General features: G+C 41.3%; 2 protein-coding genes across 4 annotated transcripts in view; both read left to right on the forward strand.

Annotated features, from left to right (window-relative positions):
* PUSL1 (pseudouridine synthase like 1) overlaps positions 1 to 13,716 on the forward strand; it is a 114,740-nt gene extending 101,024 nt beyond the window's left edge. For 2 of the 3 annotated variants that reach the window (XM_040325853.1, XM_040325852.1), the window contains exons 7-8: positions 884 to 1,046; positions 13,590 to 13,716. In XM_040325853.1, coding sequence (XP_040181787.1) covers positions 884 to 1,046; positions 13,590 to 13,618 — 192 coding nt within the window. In that variant the 3' untranslated portion in view covers positions 13,619 to 13,716. Of the gene's footprint in view, positions 1 to 883; positions 1,047 to 13,589 lie in introns of those variants that run through there. The other variant, XR_005743867.1, reaches the window with a different exon arrangement.
* A 7,199-nt stretch (positions 13,717 to 20,915) lies between these two features.
* LOC120916083 (lysophosphatidic acid receptor 6-like) lies at positions 20,916 to 22,301 on the forward strand. The gene has a single exon (XM_040326915.1). The coding sequence runs from the start codon at positions 21,100 to 21,102 to the stop codon at positions 22,171 to 22,173; it is 1,074 nt and encodes a 357-aa protein (XP_040182849.1). The 5' UTR covers positions 20,916 to 21,099; the 3' UTR covers positions 22,174 to 22,301.
* The last annotated feature ends 604 nt before the right edge of the window (positions 22,302 to 22,905 follow it).

Consider the following 22,905-nt stretch of genomic DNA (forward strand, 5'->3'; position numbering starts at 1 on the left):
TTCACTTCACTTACCTTGAATATTTACACTTATGTTTGCTTCCCAGTTTAATAACACTTTCAGGGTTTTGCTGTAGGACCGCTGCACTACCAGTTCATGACCCTGGGTGCTTACCAAGGTGCTGGATGCAGTTTGCTCTGTTACACTCTTGGGGTATACCCTTTGTGGAGTACTTGGACAATTTATTGAGGTGGGAACAGTCAGAAAGAACTCTGACACGCAACATATCTCTGACTGTCAGATGTTACAGAGGTTTAGGTAGATCCTGAACTCTCAGAAATCATGTCTGAAACCAACTCATTGATTGAAATTTCTGGGTCTGGTCCTGGACAAATCTCAAGAGAAACATCACTCTCTAATCTCAGTTTCCAATGCTTCATTCCAGAAGCCGTCGGCTCTCTTCTTCTGTATGAGTGTCTTGGGGAAGATGGTAGCCTACTTCTGCCTCAGTTCCCTTTGTCCTCTTTCACTCCAGACCTCTAAAACATAATATTTTGTCATTGAGGGAAACATTGGTCCTATCTCTGGACAGTCTGTGGATTCCCGAACACCTTTCCCCTATGTTATGAGGAAGAGGAGTGAAGGAGGAATCCGTTATCCTGTAGTCCTGTTCTAAGGTGACATGTGTCTCCTCCATATATACAGTACTGCAAATGAGTGTTGTCACCCCAGGACAAGAAATGTGTTACTGGCAAGATCACCAGGAAAACATAAGAATAAAAGTGAAAATTGCAGACTAATGCAGCCACAACATCTAAGGACTGGTGAGCTGCAATATATCATGTTTTTGTTATTGGGCTCATTTTAATTGCATATTTCTTTGTTGTAAATTTAGTTATTGCATTTCTTTGTTCTTCAGCAGAAATCTAATTTCTTATTTCAGGTGCGAAGAATGACTAGTGCTTTAGTTGCAGTGGGACTTGGCTTTCTCACACCACAACAAATTAGATTTCATTTGGAGACGGGTGAACAAATGAACTACTCAAGATGTATAATAGCGCCACCAGATGGATTGTTTTTAAAAGAAGTAAAATATGCAGAGACAGGTGGGTGATGCTGTATAAAGTAAGTGAGTGTAGAACTTCCTTCAATCTTCTGGATACTTCTCTATCCCTGCCTGCACTAGTTAGTAGTCATCACTTAGGGAACAGATGTGGTAGGTTTGTTACATGCCCTGTACAGACCTTTTGTTCTTAAAAATGTCACCATAGTAACAAAGTGTGTGGGATATTTCTAGAATATAAGGCGATAGAATTATGAAATAAAGGTTGGTAAAAAAAAAAAAAAAAACGACAAGGCTGACAGCGCTCAGGAGCTGAGATGAGGAATAGTGAATTGTGACTGCAATAAACCACAATGTCTCTTCAATAAGCTTGCTGAAGTTTTATTCAAAGGCTGTGAGGCAGGCTCGGGCACTGATGGATCATTGTATCCAGATGGTGGAATCCAAGGGGAAGGCGGCAACCTTCATCGCTGCAAATGGAACAGGCAGACAGAGTGTTCCATGCCGGAGCCGCCGGTATGTATGGATGACATCACTGGAGCTTAGGGCAGAAGCATGGTACCCACTGCAGCCCTGTACGGAACCACTGTGTCCTGGAAGAGAAAGCAGCCACGGCCAGTGTGAAACGCCTGCGTCCCTGCTGCCGTGACAACGCATTTTGCAGGCATGCGCTTTATCAACAGAACTTGATAAAGCGTATGCGCGCAAGACACAGCGTTGCAACAGGGACACATGCGTTCCACGCTGGCCTTCGTTGCTTCCTCTTCTGCACACTGTAGTTAAATCGAGGGCTCCAGTGACGCCACCCTCACACGCCAGCCACGGCGGCTTTCCCTTCTGGGTCCTGTGCTTCCGCTCTAAGCTCCAGTGACGTCATCCAAACACGGTGCCTCCCCTTGGATTTCCCTATCTGGATGCAGTGATCCATTAGTGTCCGAGCCTGCTTCAGAGCCAGCGCTGTAACGTTGCAACCATATACTTAACGAACTATGTACTGTTTTTATCACTTTGAATAAAACGCCAGCAAGCTTATTGAAGAGACATTGCGGTTTATTGCATCTACCATTCATTATTTCTCATCTCGGCTCCTGAGCGTTGTCAGCCTTGTTGTTTTCAGTATTTAGCATCCAATCCTATGCCACTGGACAGCAGCACAGTTTAGCTGTGATCATATCACACTATTGGGGGATTTTTCAGTCAGTAGCGCCTGGAACCCAGTTTAAAAAATTGTTTTAATACACAGTATACAATAGAGCTGTTTTTATTTAGAGTTTAGATTAAAGTATAACTCTAGGGAACGTAAAACGATCCCTTTCAGTGGGGCTGCACCTGCACTGCGAGGATTATTTGCTCATTTAGGTCTAGGGGACTTGTTAAAGGGGATTTAATTACTGTATTTATTGGTGTATAACACTCACTTTTTTACCCTGAAAATAGAGGGTAAACGGTGCCTGTGTGTTATACGCAGGGGGATGTGTAAAGTTTTTTTCCCTCAAACTTCCCTCTTAAAGTTAGGGTGCGTGTTATACGCTGATAATTACGGTACCTGATCCTCTGTTCTGCGCTGCTAGGCTGGTCCCAGTGGCATCTTCTTTTCCATGCTTCGGTGGTCTAAGGTCAATGTAGAGTTCATAGCCCTTGACTGGATGTCATGACGCTGAGGGACAGTCCCTTACCACATGGGGGTGTGGAGAATCGGGTAAGTAGAAGTACGTTTAGTCTCTCCTAGACTAAAAGAGTAATTACCACTTGCAGTGCAAGGGATAATTTTTATATTTTATTATTGTTGTTCCTGTTCCAGAGACCGCTTAAAGGTTTACGTTGTACATTACTAATAGTACCAGCGACAATGGTTATTAGGACAAATAGGTTTATTCTCCCCAGTGGGGACATATACTGCAAAAAAAAAAAAAAACGCCACACCCAAAAGTCATTGTCCAGCATTTTTCCTACATGGAATAGTCTACTAAAATAATGATATACTTGTACATTCCAGAAGCTCAAGAGTGCCCCTTTTATCAGGGCTTAAGAGGTTTGCTTCAAATTAAAAGGCGCTGAATTAGTACCAGAAAGGTAGTGTATAAGTGGTGGACATGTGTCACAGCAGCTGGTTTAAGCAGCCAACCAGACACCTTAAGCCCTGATAAAAAGAGCATTTTTGAGCCCCTAAAATACGTTCCCCACACATTTGGATTTTTTTGGACTATTTTAATGGAACAAGTATTTTGTTGGACTTTTGAGTGTAGCTCTTGTTTTCTTACATTCCCCTTGGAACCAATTTATGTGCTCTTTGAGACCTTTCTTTATACAGAAGTTGCCTGCTCAGTGTAAGCCTAATGCCGCGTACACACGATCATTTTTCGGCATGAAAAAAAAAATGTCATTTAAAATGATCGTGTGTGGGCTTCAAATAATTTTTCGGGTTCTGAAAAACGACAATTTTTTTTTTCTAACATGCTGCATTTTTTAACAACTTTTTAAACTATGTCGTTTTTCGGGTTGTAAAAAATTATCATGTGTTGGCTAAAACGACGTTAAAAACCCGCGCATGCTCAGAAGCAAGTTATGAGACGGGAGCGCTTGTTTTGGTAAAACTACCGTTCATAATGGAGTAAGCACATTCATCACGCTGTAACAGACAGAAAAGCGCGAATCGTCTTTTAATAACACGGAATCAGCTAAAGCAGCCCCAAGGGTGGCGTCATCCGCATGGAACTTCCCCTTTATAGTGCCGTCGTACGTGTTGTACGTCACCGCGCTTTGCTAGAGCATTTTTAAAAAATCTATGGTGTGTGGGCAACGTCGTTTTAATGATGAAGATGGAAAAACGTTGTTTTTTCTACATGCCGAAAAACTTTGTTTTTTTTTTCATGCCGAAAAATGATTGTGTGTACGCAGCATAACTCTTCTCCACCTACTCCATATGACCCTGTGAATCTAGCAGCAGTTTTTCATATCCGATCAGTTGCTGCCCTGAACATCTTTCAATCTACTGGCATTGCCACAGTAATTAAACACATACACCCTTCTAAGACCAGTTTGGTCAGAAGCCAGTTAACCTACCTGAATATTGTTGAGTTGTGGGGAAAAAACGGCACATGGGTAGAACTCCATTCTGCTAGGGTTCCTGGTGACATTTAAACCTAGGACCACACTGCAAGAGAACAGTGCTAACCACATCCTGATTTATGAAAACTGGAGGAAAGTGCACAGAAACCAGTCACAATCCACCATTCATTTTTTAGCCACACCAGACATCTGAAAGAAGAACTTTGTTTCCCTTGTGGCTCCCATGGCCCTTCAACATTTTCTTTTTTACTTCTAGGACAGGTTAGATAATGAAAATACAAAGCTATTTGTGGTGAAAACCCAAAATGTCCCACTGTGGAAAGAGAAAGCTAGTACAGAATGCAACTCTATGACATGCGATGCACAGAATTCCGCCTTGTTTGGTCCTTCACAAAATGAAGTCTGTTTTAGTGACAAAAGAGGGGAAAGCTACTTATGGTAATTTCCTATGAATCTGGCAGCATTTCAGAGAGCGCTCTCATTTTATCTTCTTACTTATTTGTGACAGTAAGGAAGAGAACAGTGAAAGGAGCTGCCTGGAGGACACAATGCCTGCTCTGTTGTATTGTGTCTGCAGATTTCAGCTCCAAGTCCACATTATATGTCTGTCTGCATCCAAGCTGTACAAACGCACAGCTGCTGAAATAATGGAGCCACCACAGTAGTCATTATATGCCCTGGATGTTTAGTTCTTCTAAATAGTGCCCTAATTGCACCACTTAGAGGAATCAAGTAGCCAAAAATAACATTTTGAAAAATATTTTGTCAGGTAAATACAGTATGAAATAACATTATTTTGTATTCTTTTTTTTTTTTTTAAGACAGCAGCCACATGCAGGCAGTTCCATTCATGTCAATTGACATGCAGTAGCTGCTGCTTCTAATTTGACATTTGTGTGGGTGCAGGTGTGTGTCCCACAAACTCATACTGTCTGTGTTTAGGAATACACAACTACATGGATGTCAAACTGGGAGCAGCGGCTGTATCTGTGCACCCACTGCATACCAATTGCCATGAATAACTCTTCATGTACGTGGATGCATGGAACCTCTGTGCATTTGGGGCAGGCAAAACACAGCCCTCGTACGTATGTACACTTGCATACGCCTGTTTGAACAAGGCCTTAGACTAGTTTTGACATATTTATCTTTCTCTGTTTACTACTGTGCTAAAAAAAAAGAAAAATTCCTTGTAGCTGAACTCTAGGTATGGTCTTAGTTGCATGCTAACATTGTTCCAGCTTGGACCGATGTAAGAAGACATGTCTCATATATGAGGGGTTGCTGTGTTAGCTGACAATCACTGCAATCTTCTAGGTCATGTGCAAAGTGGCTGGCCAGCTGCATACTGTCCAGAGGTTTACCCACTCAGCACCACCACCATTCACAGAATGTCTTGTATTTTATACAAGCTGTAAGTTGGGCTCCATGCACGCTGGCTTAAAAATCACAGCTTATACAGGCCTTGTGTATTCTGCCTGTAGAAGCAAATCAATGTTATCCTATGTGTCCATGCACATTAAGATGATTACAGGCATTATTTGAGCTCAACGTTTAGCGTTCCTGATTAGGAGAGTTTTTGCGTTTTTTTCTGCCAGAAACCTCCAAACTAAATTCAATCAATCTAATCTTTGTACAAACCCCTGTCGCCATTTTTATACATACTCACTATGGAACATCTTGCCATGGCCATTCGGCACAACACTAATATCCAGGGCCTTTCTATTTGCCAACATCATTATAAATTATCCCTATATGCAGACGACCTCTTATTATATGTTACTAAGCCTCACATATTTATGTCAGCCATTGTTGAGGCATTCACAGTGTTTGGTTTGGTTAGTAACTTCAAAGTAAATTGCGATAAAACGGAGGCCCTTAACATTCCCCTACCCAAACCTACTTTATCCCGGTTTCAATCTTCATTTGGATTTAAATGGCAGCAAAAGGCTATTAAATATCTTGGAACCAAAATTCCCACCTCTTTGTCCACCCTGGCAGATCTCAATTCTCTAATATGAACAATGCAAACGTGCCTTTATCTTATGATAAACCGAACATCTCCTGGTTTGGCCGAATGAACATTGTCAAAATGGACATTCTGCCTAAATTCTTATACATTTTTCAGGCGATTCCTACTGCCCCTTGTGGTTTCTTCCAATTGATCAGGAAGGCTATTCGGTGACCTAGGATTGGCTTTAATATTTTAGCTTTACCTAAGAATAGAGGGGGCATTGCTCTTCCTGACCTATTTTTGTACTTTTACACTGCATCGTTAATCAGAATAGTCGATTGGTACCACGTTTACTCCACTAAACTGTCGACGTCATAAGAAAATGACCGAATATCTCCCAACCTCACATCCCTTCCATGGACACACCTGATACACAGTCCTCAAGACCCAGCCCCTTGACCCCACTATTTGGTATCAACTCTTTCCCTCAGAGTTGTACAAAATCTAAATTTCTCATAAGACAAAAATCAAATGCTCCTCTATTGAGCCATACGCTCCGTGTTTGAAAATTTATTTCCCTACCTAACATGCTATGTTCCTACCATAACCCTCTTGGGGCCTGGCTTGAACACACTTTTTAGACAAAATACCGAAAGTTGATGACTTGAATAGACCACATTCAGCCTTTGGGTCATTGTAATCCCAGTTGGACAGACCAGAGCACTCGCTATATCAGATACTGTTTCAGATTTCTTATCCAAATTCATTGCCATTCCTTTCAAAATGGGAAAGGGAGATGAATGTATCTCCGGATGATATGGAATGGGGCTGGTGCTTTCTTTTAAATTATCTATCTCATGCCCAAGAACGGAATTATTGTATTTTCCCTAGGTGGTATCGCTGCCGCACTATTCTACATAAATTAAATCCTAATGTTTCGGACATACGCTGGAGATGCTTGCAGGCCCCGGCACCATGACACACATTTGGGGTACGTGCCCACGTGTTACCCCCTTTTGGGATAAAATTCTCCATCTATGACAAACTTGTAGGGGACAAATACAGTGGGACAAAAAAGTATTTAGTCAGCCACCAATTGTGCAAATTCTCCCACTTAAAAAGATGAGAGAGGCCTGTAATTGTCATCATAGGTATACCTCAATGATGACAGACAAAATCTGGAAACAAATCCAGACAATCACATTGTCTGATTTGGAAAGAATTTATTTGCAAATTATGGTGGAAAATTAGTATTTGGTCTCCTCTACAAACAAGCAAGATTTATTTTTCTCACAGACCTGTATCTTCTTCTTCTTTAAGAGGCTCCTCTGTCTCCACTCATTAATGGCACCTATTTGAACTTGTTATCAGTATAAAAGATACATGTCCACAACCTCAAACAGTCACACGCCAAACTCCACTATGGTGAAGACCAAAGAGTTGTCGAAGGACACCAGAAACAAAATTGTAGACCTGCACCAGGCTGGGAAGACTGAATCTGCAATAGGCAAGCAGTTTGGTGTGAAGAAATCAATTGTGGGAGCAATAATTAGAAGATAATTCCCTCGATCTGGAGCTCCGTGCAAGATCTCACCCCGTGGGGTCAAAATGATCACAAGAACGGTGAGCAAAAATCCCAGAACCGGGGAACCTAGTGAATGACCTGCAGAGAGCTGGGACCAACATAACAAAGGCTACCATCAGTAACACACTACGCCGCCAGGGACTCAGATCCTGCAGTTCCAGACGTGTCCCCCTGCTTAAGCCAGTACATGTCCAGGTCCGTCTGAGGTTTGCTAGAGAGCATTTGGATGATCCAAAATGGGAGAATGTCATATGGTCAGATGAAACCAAAGTAAAACGGTTTGTTCGAAACACAACTCATCGTGTTTGGAGGAGAGAGAATGCTGAGTTGCAACCAAAGAACACCATACCTACTGTGAATCATGGGGGTGGCAACATCATGCTTTGGGGCTGTTTCTCTGCAAAGGGAACAGGACAACTGATCAGTGTACATGAAAGAATGAAAGGGGCCATGTATCGTGAGATTTTGAGTGCAAACCTCCTCCCATCAGCAGGGGCATTGAAGATAAAATGTGGCTGGGTCTTTCAGCTTGACAATGATCCCAAACATGCCGCCTGGGCAACCAAGGAGTGGCTTCGTAAGAAGCATTTCAAGGTCCTGGAGTGGCCTAGCCAGTCTCCAGATCTCAACCCCATAGAAAACCTTTGGAGGGAGTTGAAAGTCTGTGTTGCCCTGCGACAACCCCAAAACATCACTGCTCTAGAGGAGATCTGCATGGAGGAATGGGCCAACATACCAGCAACAGTGTGTGACAACCTTGTGAAGACTTACAAAAAACGTTTGACCTCTGTCATTGCCAACAAAGGATATATAACAAAGTATTGAGATGAACTTTTGATACTGACCAAATACTTATTTTCAACCATAATTTGCAAATAAATTCTTTCCAAGTCGGACAATGTTATTGTCTGTATTTGTTTCCACATTTTGTCTCTCATAGTTGAGGTACACCCATGATGACAATTACAGGCCCCCCTCCACCACCTCCTTGTTTTCTTCTTCTCCTTTTCTACACCTTCTTTTTTACTTTTATAAAATTATAGTGATTTTACCGGTAGTGCCACCACATTTTCAGGTCATATATGCCTTGCTTTTTTCTTTTTATATACACCATTGTTTCTAGTGGACTAGTGATTAGAGTGGTCCTGGAAGGAGAAGATCTTGCCCATCAACATTTTGGAGATTCGGGCAGCTCGCTTGGCTCTAAGCTTCTTGACTTCCAGACTACAGGGTTGTCCTATGAGGGTCCAGTAGGACAATGCCACGGCTGTGAAATACATCAATCGCCAAGGAGGCACCAGGAGTCAGACAGCATGCTGATTTGGGCAGAAAAATGTATTCCATCCCTATCAGCGGTGTTTATTCCAGGAGTAGAGAATTGGCAGGCGGACTTTTTGAGTCACCAGCAGATGTTGCCAGGTGAATGGTCCCTAAATTCCAAGATCTTTGCATCAATCTGCAGCCAATGGGGGGTTCTGGATGTAGACCTGCTGGCATGCAGGTTCAACAGGAAACTAGACAGCTTTGTGTCCAGAACCAGGGACCTGCTTTCATTAGGGGCAGATGATCAGTTTTCCCTGATTTATGCCTTCACTCCAATCTGGCTGTTACCAAGGCTGCTATGCAGGATCCGGAAGGAGAGAAAGCCAGTCATCTTAGAAGGTCTGGCCTGGCCCAGAAGGACAGATTGTAAGACTGACGGTGGGAGACCCCTGGGTTCTTCCACTTCATCTGGATCTGCTCTCACAGGGTCCAATATTCCACCCTGCTTTCGGTCTCTAAGTTTAACGGTTTTGGCTGTTAAAACCAGGATCTTAAAGGACCCCGGCATTTCTAGCTCAGTATTGTCTACCATGTTGAATGCTAGAAAGCCAATTTTCTAGAAGTATCTACTATAGAGTCTAGAGATCCTATATTGCCTGGTGTGAGGTCAAGAGGCGGCACCCCCCCCCCCCCTGAAGAAATGTCATCAAGAGTTTTGGTTTTTCTGCAAAAAGGGGTATATATGAATCTGGCCTTTAGTACAATTAAGGGTCAAATTTCGACTATTTATTACTATTTGTTTGGGAAGCGCTCATATACCACCAGTTGTGGTGACCTTGGCAATCTTTTTTCAGAAGCCTATTGCTTCTCACTCCTTACTACAAACTTTTGTACAGGGGATGATTCGGGTGCTTCCACCAGTCAGGCCACCTCTGTGTCCTTGGGATTTGAATTTAGTCCTTGGAGTTTTACAGAGGCAGCCTTTTGAGCCTATTCGGCAGATTCCTCTGGTCGGTTTTCTTGGTGGCAGTGACATCGACCAGGAGAGTGTCAGAGTTGGCGGCTCTGTCCTGCAGCGGTCCCCAAATTGTGGTACATGCGATTTTTCATGGGCAATGGCTGGTGTTGGTGCTTCAATCATCCTGGCACCATGGTTGGTATTTTCTATCATTACATTGTAATATAAAATGAAACATTTCAACTCGCCATAATGCAGAATGAGTGGGAGCCTTGAGTGTGTCACTTGCCACGTGACCTGCCACCAGATGGGGATGTCACTTTCCATGCTGCCTGCCACCAGATGGGGAAGTCACTTGCCACGCTGCCTGCCACCATATGGAGATGTCACTTGCCATGCTGCCTGCCACCAGATGGAGATGTCACTTGCCACACTGCCTGCCACCAGATGGGGATGTCACTTGCCACGCTGCCTGCCACCAGATGGGGATATCATCCAAAATGGATTAAATTTATTATTTTCCTCAAAATTCTACAGGGAGTGCAGAATTATTAGGCAAATGAGTATTTTGACCACATCATCCTCTTTATGCATGTTGTCTTACTCCAAGCTGTATAGGCTCGAAAGCCTACTACCAATTAAGCATATTAGGTGATGTACATCTCTGTAATGAGAAGGTGTGTGGTCTAATGACATCAACACCCTATATCAGGTGTGCAGAATTATTAGTCAACTTCCTTTCCTTTGGCAAAATGGGTCAAAAGAAGGACTTGACAGGCTCAGAAAAGTCAAAAATAGTGAGATATCTTGCAGAGGGATGCAGCACTCTTAAAATTGCAAAGCTTCTGAAGCGTGATCATCGAACAATCAAGCATTTCATTCAAAATAGTCAACAGGGTCGCAAGAACCTTTTATAAAAACCAAGGCGCAAAATAACTGCCCATGAACTGAGAAAAGTCAAGCGTGCAGCTGCCAAGATGCCACTTGCCACCAGTTTGGCCATATTTCAGAGCTGCAACATCACTGGAGTGCCCAAAAGCACAAGGTGTGCAATACTCAGAGACATGGCCAAGGTAAGAAAGGCTGAAAGACGACGACCACTGAACAAGACACACAAGCTGAAACGTCAAGACTGGGCCAAGAAATATCTCAAGAATGATTTTTCTAAGGTTTTATGGACTGCTGAAATGAGAGTGAGTCTTGATGGGCCAGATGGATGGGCCCGTGGCTGGATTGGTAAAGGGCAGAGAGCTCCAGTCCGACTCAGACGCCAGCAAGGTGGAGTACTGGTTTGGGCTGGTATCATCAAAGATGAGCTTGTGGGGCCTTTTCGGGTTGAGGATGGAGTCAAGCTCAACTCCCAGTCCTACTGCCAGTTTCTGGAAGACACCTTCTTCAAGCAGTGGTACTGGAAGAAGTCTGCATCCTTCAAGAAAAACATAATTTTCATGCAGGACAATGCTCCATCACACGCGTCCAAGTACTCCACAGCGTGGCTGGCAAGAAAGGGTATAAAAGAAAAACTAATGACATGGCCTCCTTGTTCACCTGATCTGAACCCCATTGAGAACCTGTGGTCCATCATCAAATGTGAGATTTACAAGGAGGGAAAACAGTACACCTCTCTGAACAGTGTCTGGGAGGCTGCGGTTGCTGCTGCACGAAATGTTGATGGTGAACAGATCAAAACACTGACAGAATCCATGGATGGCAGGCTTTTGAGTGTCCATGCAAAGAAAGGTGGCTATATTGGTCACTGATTTGTTTTTGTTTTGTTTTTGAATGTCATAAATGTATATTTGTGAATGTTGAGATGTTATATTGGTTTCACTGGTAAAAATAAATAATTGAAATGGGTATATATATTTTTTTGTTAAGTTGCCTAATAATTATGCACAGTAATAGTAGTCACCTGCACACACAGATATCCCCCTAAAATAGCTAGAATTAAAAAAAAAACAAAGAACTACTTCCAAAAATATTCAGCTTTGATATTAATGAGTTTTTTGGGTTCATTGAGAACATGGTTGTTGTTCAATAATAAAATGAATCCTCAAAAATACAACTTGCCTAATAATTCTGCACTACCTGTATTATTCATACCCCCTTAATAACAAAGTCAAAGAAGTTTGTTTGAAATCATTGCAAATTTCTTAAAAATAAAAAAATCACTTGTACATAAGTATTCACAGTGTTTGCCATGACACTGCAAATTTAGCTCAGGTGCATCTGTTTCCACTGATCATCCTTGAGATGTTTCTACAACTTGATTGGAGTCCACCTTTTGTAAATTCAGTTGATTGGACATGATTTGGAAAGGCACACACCTGTCTATATAAGGTCTTGCAGTTAACAGTGTATGTCTGAGCACAAATTAAACCATGAAGTCCATGGAATTGTCTGTAGACCTCTTACATTTTAGTAAATCAACCCCTTAGTGACCTGGGATTCCTTTGTCATATAATAAATGTTTATTAATAAAATAGCAGTTATTTATATATCGTAACAAAAATAGTTTAATAACATATAAACTTAAAAAACAACCTAGGCTCAGAGGAAGTAGGCTGAATAACAACTAGCTGTCAATCAACGTTGAAAATTAGTGACATCTAGTGCAAAGGGCAGTTCTGGATTTAAGTTGAGTATTGCAGCAACAGTTGCCCTTTTATTACTTTTAATGAGCTACTTATGGCTATTTATCTATTTGCAGGAATTAAAGCCCTGCCAATTAAAAAATGAGCCAAAACCACAATAGTTTTCATTTAAAGAGGAACTCTAAGGCCCCATACACACGATAGAATACATCCGCTGAAAAATCCCAGCGAATGGGTTTCAGCGGATAGATCCTATGGTGTGTACACTCCAGCGGATCTGTTTCCGCGGATATTTATCCCCTGGGATGGATTTCCAGCGGATAAATATTTGATGACATGCTATCAAATCTATCCGCTGGAATCCATCCCAACGGATGGATCCGCTGGTCTGTACAGACTCACCGGATCCATCCGTCCGAAGGGATCCCCCGCATGCGTCGTAATGATTCGACGCATGCGTGGAATTCCTTATATGACAGCGTCGCGCACGTCGCCGCGTCATAATCGCAGTGACAGCGCGACACGTCATCGCCAGAGGATTTCGGCGCGGATTTCGATTCGATGGTGAGTACACTCCATCGCATGGAAATCCGCGCAAATCCTCGAAGATTTATCCGTGGAAACGGTCCGCTGGACCTTATTCGCGGATAAATCCTCTCGTGTGTATGGGGCCTAAGTCTTTTGATTTATACACATCTGTTACGCAAGACAGCCAGACTGGTAACACACATATTTCCTGGTTCAAGAGGAACTTCACTTGTTTTCCTAAAATCTAAAAATCAGCTGCTTTAAATACTGTAGTTGCTGATTCTTAACAAACAGGTACTTCCCAATCCATGGAGTCCCGCAATGTTTTTCTCTGAGCCAATTCTTTTCTGGGCTTCGGATCTCTGACACTGTCATCTTGGATGTGGGAGCCGCTATCTCACAGCCGGCTCCTCCAATGCACATGTGCAAGATAGCTCTGAGCTGTGAAGACTGTTCAGGAGACCCCTGGGATATCTTACCCAGGAGGCTAAGGGCAGTGGGAGGGAGGCTCAAGGTAATGTACTTGGGAGCCGTGCTTTAAACATCTGCCATAATTTGATAGCTGAGATTGTTTACTTTTTATTTGTATTCACTCGTGTCCTGTTTATTAAACTACACTTTATTTCATCCTTTAGATTTAAAGATGGACAAAACCTCCCGTTAAGAAGATGGACATACATATAGCAACATGTAGGAACTTTTACCAACTGCTTACTATAACTTTGCACAGTACAAATAAAATGTTATATATTTTTTTTTATATGGTGGATAATATGTTATTATTTTGCTATGGTATTGAAAAGCAAACTGGATATTTTTAAGTTAACCATTTGACCTCCAGGCCTTTTTCTGACACTTGTTTACATGTAAAAATCGATATTTCTTGCTAGGAAATTAGTTAGGACTCCCAAACATTATATATTTTTAAAGTGGAGGCACTAGAGAATAAAATGGTGGGTTTTGCAATTTTTTGTGTCACATATTTATGCAGCATCACAATACATAACCCAATTTTTCATAAATTATAAAAGACGATGTTACGTGAAGTAAATAGCAAACATGTCACACTTTAACCCACTTTAAAATTGAGCACACTCGTTCAACAGCGACAAGCAGCATAAATGTTAATATCCCCCAAAAAAAAGCCTTTCCAGGTCACCACTTTAGATTTACAGAGGAGGTCTGATGTTAGAATTACTGCCCATGATCTGACCTTTGTGGTGATACTTCACATGTGTGTGTGCCGATGGCTGTTTGCATGCGTGCGGGACCAATGCGTGCGTCCACCTTTGCACTTTACAAAAAAAAAATTCACATTATTTATTTATTTTTTACACTGTCATGTTAATATTTTTTTAATCAATTTAATTACTGTCAGAAGGAATGTAAACCTCTATAAGACCCTGAATCCTTCCTCTGCCCTAAAAACATTTGATCACACCAAGATCAGTGTGTTTGAATGCTTTTGATTTTTGATAATGGAAGTGATGTCAAGTCATCGCTTCCGGGTTACCATAGCTGAGAGTCAAACAAAGTTGACCTGGTCTTTGTTCGGCTTTCCAATCAGTCAGTGGAAGCGCCCGTAAAGCCATGGAAGATGACAGGAAGGGGGATGTCCCTTCCCGCTGTTTGTAAAAGCAATCCAGTAGCTAATTAGATGGATAGAACTTTTAGCATAAAAAGGGGGAAAGGGACTGGTCACAGGAGCGACGGAGAGAAAAAGAGATGAGGGAAAGGTGAGTCTGTCCCGGGATCTACCACCATCTGGTCCATGGGTCAGCACCGTGTATTGCAAATAGGCAAGCCAAGGAGACCATATTTTATTGAAGAGGGGTTGTTTGTCTCAAAATTAAATTTTCAAACATTCATCATGTCATCAAATGTACTGATGAGCATTTTAGTACGAATGTTTGTACGAACATTTACTCAAAAATATACTAATATATGGCCAGTCTCATTCTGGCTATCTGAAATGTCTACGTAGCAACCCCTGCTAGGAGTGATGGCTATTGGGAAGAACATGTACTGCGCATCCAGAAAGTATTCACAGTGATTCACTTTTTCCACATTTTGTTATGTTACAAAAATGTATTATTATTTTCCTCAAAATTATACAAAGAATACACCATAATGACAACGCGAAAGATGTGTGAAATCTTTGCAAATGTATTAAAAATAAAAAACGAAAATAATTACATGTACAGAAGTATTCACAGCCTTTGCCATGACACTCAAAATTAAGCTCAGGTGTATCCTGTTTCCACTGATCATCCTTGAGATGTTTTTTTACAACTTGATTGGAGTCCACCTGTGGTAATTTCAGCTGATTGGACATGATTTGGAAAGGCACACACCTGTCTATACGAGCATTATCCGTTCCAGGAGAATGCTCGAGATCCAAAGTACTTTCATATCAAAGCGAGTTTCCCCATTTAAGTCAATGGAAATGAAAATAATTTGTTCTGCATTGACTTCAATGGCATGCAATACTGCATGCGGCCAGAGGTGGGGGGGGGCGCTGAAGAGCCTCTGTAATGGCCGGAAACACCTCGGGAACAGAGTGTCTTTCTGAGCATTAACAAATGGCGCTGATCTGCGCCGTTTGGCTCCGGCTTGCCCCCACCTCAGGCCAAACGCGGTTACTGCACAACGCTTTGGCCTGAATCCTGCTCGTTTTGCAAAACAACACTCGCAATCCAAATTAGGATTTTTTTAAATACAGTGCTCGTATTGTGAAAAGCTTGTTAACAGGGTTACTCACAATCCGAGGTTCCACTGTATGTACGTGCTATGGCAGTTTAAAGGACCTAGACCTAGACTGGATGTGTGATATACTGCTGATCTACTGAACTTCTGGGCTTTGACCTCTGGCTGTTTCCCTTTATTACTATATTTGCCTGATGACTTTGTACCTTGCTGTCAAGACTTGTTGCTGACCCAGCCTGCTTAACTTTGCTAACGCCTCAACCCCCAGTCAAGCTCCACTGTGGACCTAAACTTTCAACAGATTTGAACAGAAGAGTACTTGGCAATCAGCAACTTTTAAGATGATGAATCCTTTATTTGACCAACAATAGTTCAGAAAATTCTCCAGGACCTTTTAGCGGAGATACTAGGAATGGTGACGAGGAGATCGTGAGGAGCTCAACACTCTGGATATCTCTTCGTATTGTGTTAATCCGGCAGAGGTTTATCTGCAAAGCTTGTATGACCTTGCTACCTGAGGTCCATCATATCTGGTAAGGGTCCATCCCTATATTCACCTGTGTGGCACCTGAGGAAACACCTATTGTGGTGGTGGTGGACAGCATTTTATTCTTCACATCCTTCACTCTATCCTTGATCACTCAGTGAGATCGGACTATTTCCCTCTTGCATACAGAGGAATCTGTTCTCTTACCTATGGTCACTAATTTTTTATATATACAAAAAAAATGTTTTGGACACTTAATGTTTTTTTCATATATGGATATTTTATATTATTCTTGAGACACCACAGAGTTTTTTGGTGTCTCTTTGTACTTATGAAATTTGTTTGTTATTAATATGAACAGTACACGTTGTCATTAGTAGCACTTGGTATTTCACCTTGATTGGTATCTACTAACATCTTTGTCTATGCATTTAGTCAAAATTATTATTTAGCGCAACTATAATATTTTTTACCCACTTTGTTACATGATTATCACATGTTTTTTGTGTTGCAGCTTTTCTTACTCAATTCACTTTATCTAAAAAAAAAATTTGTTCCATTAGCGCAGAATTTACCCCTTTCCATTCCTAGACCTGCAGTATTTAATATTTTTTAGGTTCACTTGCATGTCATCATTTGATTGTGACACTGAGATAAGGTTGTATCTGGGCACCCTGGAAAAATGTAAAGGTGAACTTGTGGTGAGAGCACGCTGTGTAAAAGATCCATTGAAAATGTCCCCTGGCGTGTGCTGCAGTCCATTTTAAAGGCCCGGGCTGGGGTTTAAAGCCGCAAGCCATCTTTGCTTGCCATCTGGTAAGCCTGCATTCCTTATGGTGTCTTCACTCTTGGTGGTGGATTTCCTTAATTTTTGAATTGCAGAAGAAATCATTTCAATCGTGTTTTCTTTGGACTTCACTGAACTTATGTTTTAACACAATTGTTATTGCTTCATTTGCATTTTTTATCATCACTTGTTATAGTTTTTACAGTTCTTAATAGTTTATCTCAGCGCAACTACATTTTTTTCATTGTCTATTTTGTGTGTGTATATCCCTTTTTAGTTGCTGCTTCTTATTGTTTTTCACTTAGCGCAGTATTTTTTTCTATTTTTGAACTTGTGGTGCCTGTGCTTAAACCCAAGGACAAATGTTTAACATATGGCAGCTTACGAGTACATAGTGTTGGCTGGATTTGTTTAAATTTTTTAGGCTAAGAACCTTTTCAGCAAGTACTGAAAATATCCATTGATCCTACCATTCATGATTGAAGTCCAGCCTGTCCATAGACACATTGAAACAGCAAAGCCACTCAGTAACAAGAAGTGGTATTCGCAGGATTACCAGGTGAAAATAAAGAGAAGAAAGCTTGAACAAGGAAAACCAATGCAACCGCCTCATACACAGACTGGTAAGCTGCAATATATTATGTATTTTTGGGGGTTTAGATGTGCTTTAATCTTTCTATTTAGCTTTAACTAGTCCCTGTCTTGCTGCTCTCTGATTTGCCTTTAAAGTGGTTGTAAACCCATGTTACACCACTTTTACCTACAGGTAAGCCTATAATAAGGCTTACCTGTACGTACTGGAAATGTCTCCTAAACCTGCACGGTTTAGGAGATATTTACCATATACGCTTGCGCCAACGTCATTGGCGCATGCCCACTGAAGAAAGGGCACAATTGTGCCGTTTATGAAGGGCCTGTGCCGTGACCAGTGACTCCCGCACGCATGCCCAGGAGTCCGCAGCCCCAGAAGAAGAGGGATGAAGATGTATGTGGCCACCAGCGGGGGAATCGGGGGCTTTGCAGGTAAGTGCAACATAATGGGCTAGTATGCAATGCAAAACCCATCAGTGTTTACTTCCACTTTAAACAGGTGGAGGCTTCCTCCAATTTCCAGCGAGAGAGAGTTAATGGTAGGTTATAGAAACATGAAGCATAAATAGCTGAAACCTTTCTGAAAATGCTAGTTGCCTGGCTGTCATTCTAAACTGCACATTCTATGCAAGTGAAATCTGAATGACATTGGAACACCAATCTACTTGCCTATTCTAGCTCAGTGACTCAGAATCTATAAGGTCAGCATTAACCAAGTAATAATCATTCAGAAGGAGGATACTGTAGCAATGCCTCACAGGTTTTCTGAAGTTGTGGGCTGCAGCAGTTCCTGTGCTGAAAATAACACATTTCTTTGTAGCAGGGGATTGGATACTTAAAGTGGAGTTCCACCCATTTTTTTATGTTTGTCTGTGCTGCATGCCCTAATCTCATAGTGTTCAGAATGGACATTTTTTATTTATTTTGTTGCTTGTAAATACCTTTATTTTGTAGTCCTTCATTACTTCCTCCTCCTTATTAGCCTAGGCAATTAAGTCACAAGGCTATTTGCAAGGGTTTCTGGGATAGGCGTTTCCCAGTAGTCCTTGCAAACCTGACTGAAACCTATTACATTGCTTGTGTAGCACTGAGCATGTGCGAGATATGCAAGGCTGAAATCCAGGAAGTCATACAGTCTGGCTTCATGATGCCCACACTTAAGATGGCCACTGTCTATTTCTAGATTATAAACTATCTAAATGCTGTAACAACCTAACAAAACGGACCTTAGTTTACAGACTGACTTTACTAGAATACATTAAGCTTGTGTATTACAGGGGTATTTATATTTAAAAAGTGAAATTGTGGGTGGAACTCCCCTTTAAATAGCTTTTTTTGTGTGGCATTTTAATTACCTGTTTGGTTTTGTTTTTATTGTTTGTGGCTTATCGGGGAGATATCCTTTCACTTCCTGTTTCAGAAGCACAATGGGAAGTAAGTGGAGCACTTTCCAAAACGAGCAGAAATCCCCTCTTAGCTTACCTTCTTTTTTTTTTTGGTCTTTTTTTATTTGTTTAGCAAAAACCCAGTGGTGATTAAATACCATCAAGAGAAAGCTCTATTTGTGGGAACAAAATGATACAAATTTTGTTTGGGTATAGTGTTGCCTGACCGCGCAATTGTCATTTAAAATGTGACAGTGCTGAAAATTGGCCTGGGCAGGAAGAGGGGAAAGTGCCCTGTATCGAAGTGGTTAAATACCTTGGACTGTCTTCTTTCCAAAAGGGGTCATTTAGGGTGGTGTTTGTACTGGGCATCATGACATGAGATTGGCTGTCAGTACATCAGAATTAATTGATTTTCAGATATATACCATAGTTTGTGGTCTCTAAATAATATACACTGATTTGGGTTATTTTCACCAAAGTAATGTAGCAGTATACATTTTGGCCAAAATTCATGAAAGATTTATTTACAAGATGTTGTAACAAACAAAGAAAAGCACGTTTTTTTCCAATAAAAACCAGGGCATTGATTAAATACTACCGAAAAAGAAAGCCCTGTTTGTGTGAAATAATTTATACGAATTTCATATGGGTACAGGGTTACATGACCACGCAATTGTCATTCAAAATGTGAAAGTGCTAAAAATTGGCATGGGCAGGAAGGTAGTAAAAGTATCCGGTATTGAAGTGGTTAATTTGATTCTTCCCTATCGGGGACACAGAACACATAACATAAAATGGCCACATTCTATTCAAAACCAAAAGATAAAATTTTGGCTTTGCATTTAGGCTCTGTTCGCGTCTAGGCGTTGCTACTTTATGGGCGTTTTTCAGGCATTTTTTGGGGTGTTTTTGCAGAGTTTTTGCAGGGTTTATGTCAAATGCGATTTCAAGGTTAAAAGGTCACCAATGTAAAATCAGTAATCTGACAAAAAAGAAGCTCCTGTACTTTTTTGATGTGATTCTTGTCAAGCCTGCCTTGCCTACACACGATCGTGAAAAAAAAAATGCTCGAGCAAAGCACAGTGACATACAAACCCGTACGACGGCACTATAAAGGGGAAGTTCCATTCGGATGGCACCACCCTTGGGGCTGCTTTTGCTGATCTCGTGTTAGTAAAAGTTTGGTGAGAGACGATTCGCGCTTTTCAGTCTTCGTGCTTTTCAGTCTGTTACAGCGTAACAAATGTGCTATCTCCATTACGAACGCTAGTTTTACCAGAACGAACGCTCCTGTCTCATAACACGTCGTTAAAGCCTACACACGTCCGTTTTTAACGATGTGAAAAATGACGCGAACAAATAGAGCATGTTCTAAATTTTTAATGCCCATTTTTCACGTCGTGAAAAATGCTCTGGAGCCCACACATGATCGTTTTTAATGACATTTAAAAAAAAAAAAAGTTTTCACGTCATGAAAAACGGTCGTGTGTATGTGGCATCAGATGTGAACAGGGTCCATTGAAATGAATTGGATTTGTCTTGTTGCCATTTTTAGAGCTAAGGCTTACAGCAAAAACACCTGGGGACACTCATTGTTTAGTGTTAGGACCACAGATTACAGGGTGCCTTGGCGCGGCTCTGTGGCTCGCGCATGCGTTTGCAAATGCGTGCGGACAAAACCCCTGTTTTTAACGCATACTGTTAGACAGGTTAATTGGTTGTTCTGCGAGCTGGTCGGTAAGTAGGCTCGGTTTTTCCCTGGGCATTACCCAGATTTTGTTGTTACAGCAAAAACACCTAGGTCTGAACAGAGCCTCAAACATTTCAGATTATTGTGTTTGCCTTAAGCTCACCAATTGAAACATATGTCTTATGTGATATATCTCAAAATGTTACTTTGTCACGTGTGATATTCAGAATTGTATTTTTTTCTTTTACAATTTATTCCTTTCAGGCTTGTATCATTTTTTTGTAAGTGCAGTTTTTGCAGACCTTTGACTTCCTGTGGTTACTTGTTCCACACACTGCTTTAATAGAGGTGGTTAGTCTTGAACTGACACAGAGGAGCGTGCACGGCTGCTTTAGGCTGAGATGTGCTGTTTGCTGCAACCGCATCTTTAGCAGATTTCATCAACTTTGCAGCACCAGGCACCACTTGAGGTTCTCCTGACTTGTCCTATGTTGGGATGGATGAGAATCTATTTGTGCAAGGAGCCAGCCACAATGTTTGCAGCCTTCAGGCTGATTTTCAGTATGGGTTTTTCACAGTTACATACAGCCTGGTGTTTATATTGGGCTTCCCAGGCAATATCTTTGCCTTGTACTTCCTGACTCGAAGTCATCAGAGGGCACGAAGCTCCAATATCTATTTTGTTAACCTGTCTGCAGTGGACTTTGTTTTTATATGCCTACTGCCTTTTCGGATTTATTACCACAATGCTGGAAACAACTGGGTTTTGGGTGACATAGCTTGCCGAATTATGGGCACTCTTTTCTACGCCAACATCTACTTGAGCATTGGCTTCTTTACTTGTATATGCCTGGACAGGTATCTTGCGGTTGTTCACCCAGTGATATTCCTAAGACTCAAATCTCGTTGCTATCCGCTAGTACTGACCATTATCATTTGGATGGTCTGCAGTGCCATTGTACTGCCATTAATCTTGGAAGGTCCGCTGGACAATGTGCCAGAAAACAGCACACGGACTTCTTGTTTTGAAGGCTTCTCCCTAACATTTTGGCAGTATCGGCTTGTTTCCTACAATGTCTGTGCCTTAATCTTTGGATTTCTGGTACCGTTTACAGTTATCGGAGTGGTCTTCCCAGCGATGGCACGAAAAGTGTGCCAAATCAAATCAAGCATTCATCGAAAAGTGGCAATGAGGATCATAGGATTTGTTTTTTTCATCTCTCTACTTTGCTTCCTGCCCTACCATGTCACCCACCTCTTGCATTTCCTCATGAGAATGGACATCATTAAGACTTGCGCTTCCAGCCAATATATCTATAAGGTACGAAGAATCACTTTGGCCTTAGTAAGCCTCAACAGCTGCTTGAACCCTATTCTCTACTTAATTCCATACTTAAGTCGTAGAGTTAATTTGCCAACCTTACCTGTTGCTAGAAAGGTATACGTCCACAATGATGTGACAGCCAAGCACAAAACTCTCCCTGTGGTCTCTTCACCCACTAGTTTTCCAAACCACAAGCAGTCTAGTGTCACTATCTTGGATGCAAAGGTCGAGTGGTCAGTACTGTAAACTTGCAATTCATTTCTAAAATGATGCCTTTAAGACTGGACTCACTGGGACTAAGAGCATGTGTGCCGATATGTTTGCCTATATGTTTTTGTTTAAACCCATCTATAATCAAGAAACAATATATTGTTCTTTTGTGTGTTTTATTTTTGTGTGGTCTATATCCCACTCTATTGATTTCCTTTCATTTCTTGTCCTGTTTTTTTAAATTATCTGTGATACCATTACCTTTATTGGTTATGTTATTTTATTTATATAGGTTGTTTAATAGGACAAAGGACAATTACCCTTGGCAGACAAGAAAAAATATTCTTTCACTGATGTGGCTACAGTAAATGGAATGTAAATTACCATTGCTCTTTACACTTAAAGGGGTTGTAAAGGTTCGTCTTTTATTTTCTAAATTGGTTCCTTTAAGCTTGTGCATTGTTGGTTCACTTACCTTTTCCTTCCGTTTCCCTTCTAAATATTTTTTTTCTTTGTTTGAATTTCTTACTTCCTGTTTCTCCTCAGTAAGCTTTCCACCATCATCCGAGCGGTGGAAAATCATTTAGAACCGCTTACTGAACACTTTACTGAGGAGGAACAGGAAGTGAGAAATTCAGGCAAAGAAAACAAAGAAAAAAAACATTTAGAAGGGAAATCGAAGGAAAGGGTAAGTGAACCAACAATGCTCTAGCTTAAAGGAACCTATTTAGAAAATAAAAAATTAACCTTTACAACCCCTTTAACAAT

The sequence above is a fragment of the Rana temporaria genome, chromosome 10 (genome assembly GCF_905171775.1).
Source record: "Rana temporaria chromosome 10, aRanTem1.1, whole genome shotgun sequence".
In the NCBI taxonomy this organism is placed as follows: domain Eukaryota; kingdom Metazoa; phylum Chordata; class Amphibia; order Anura; family Ranidae; genus Rana; species Rana temporaria.

Bases quoted from the DNA above. Each gene is read 5' to 3' on its own strand.
- LOC120916083 (XM_040326915.1), top strand. From the start codon at position 21,100: ATGGATGAGAATCTATTTGTGCAAGGAGCCAGCCACAATGTTTGCAGC.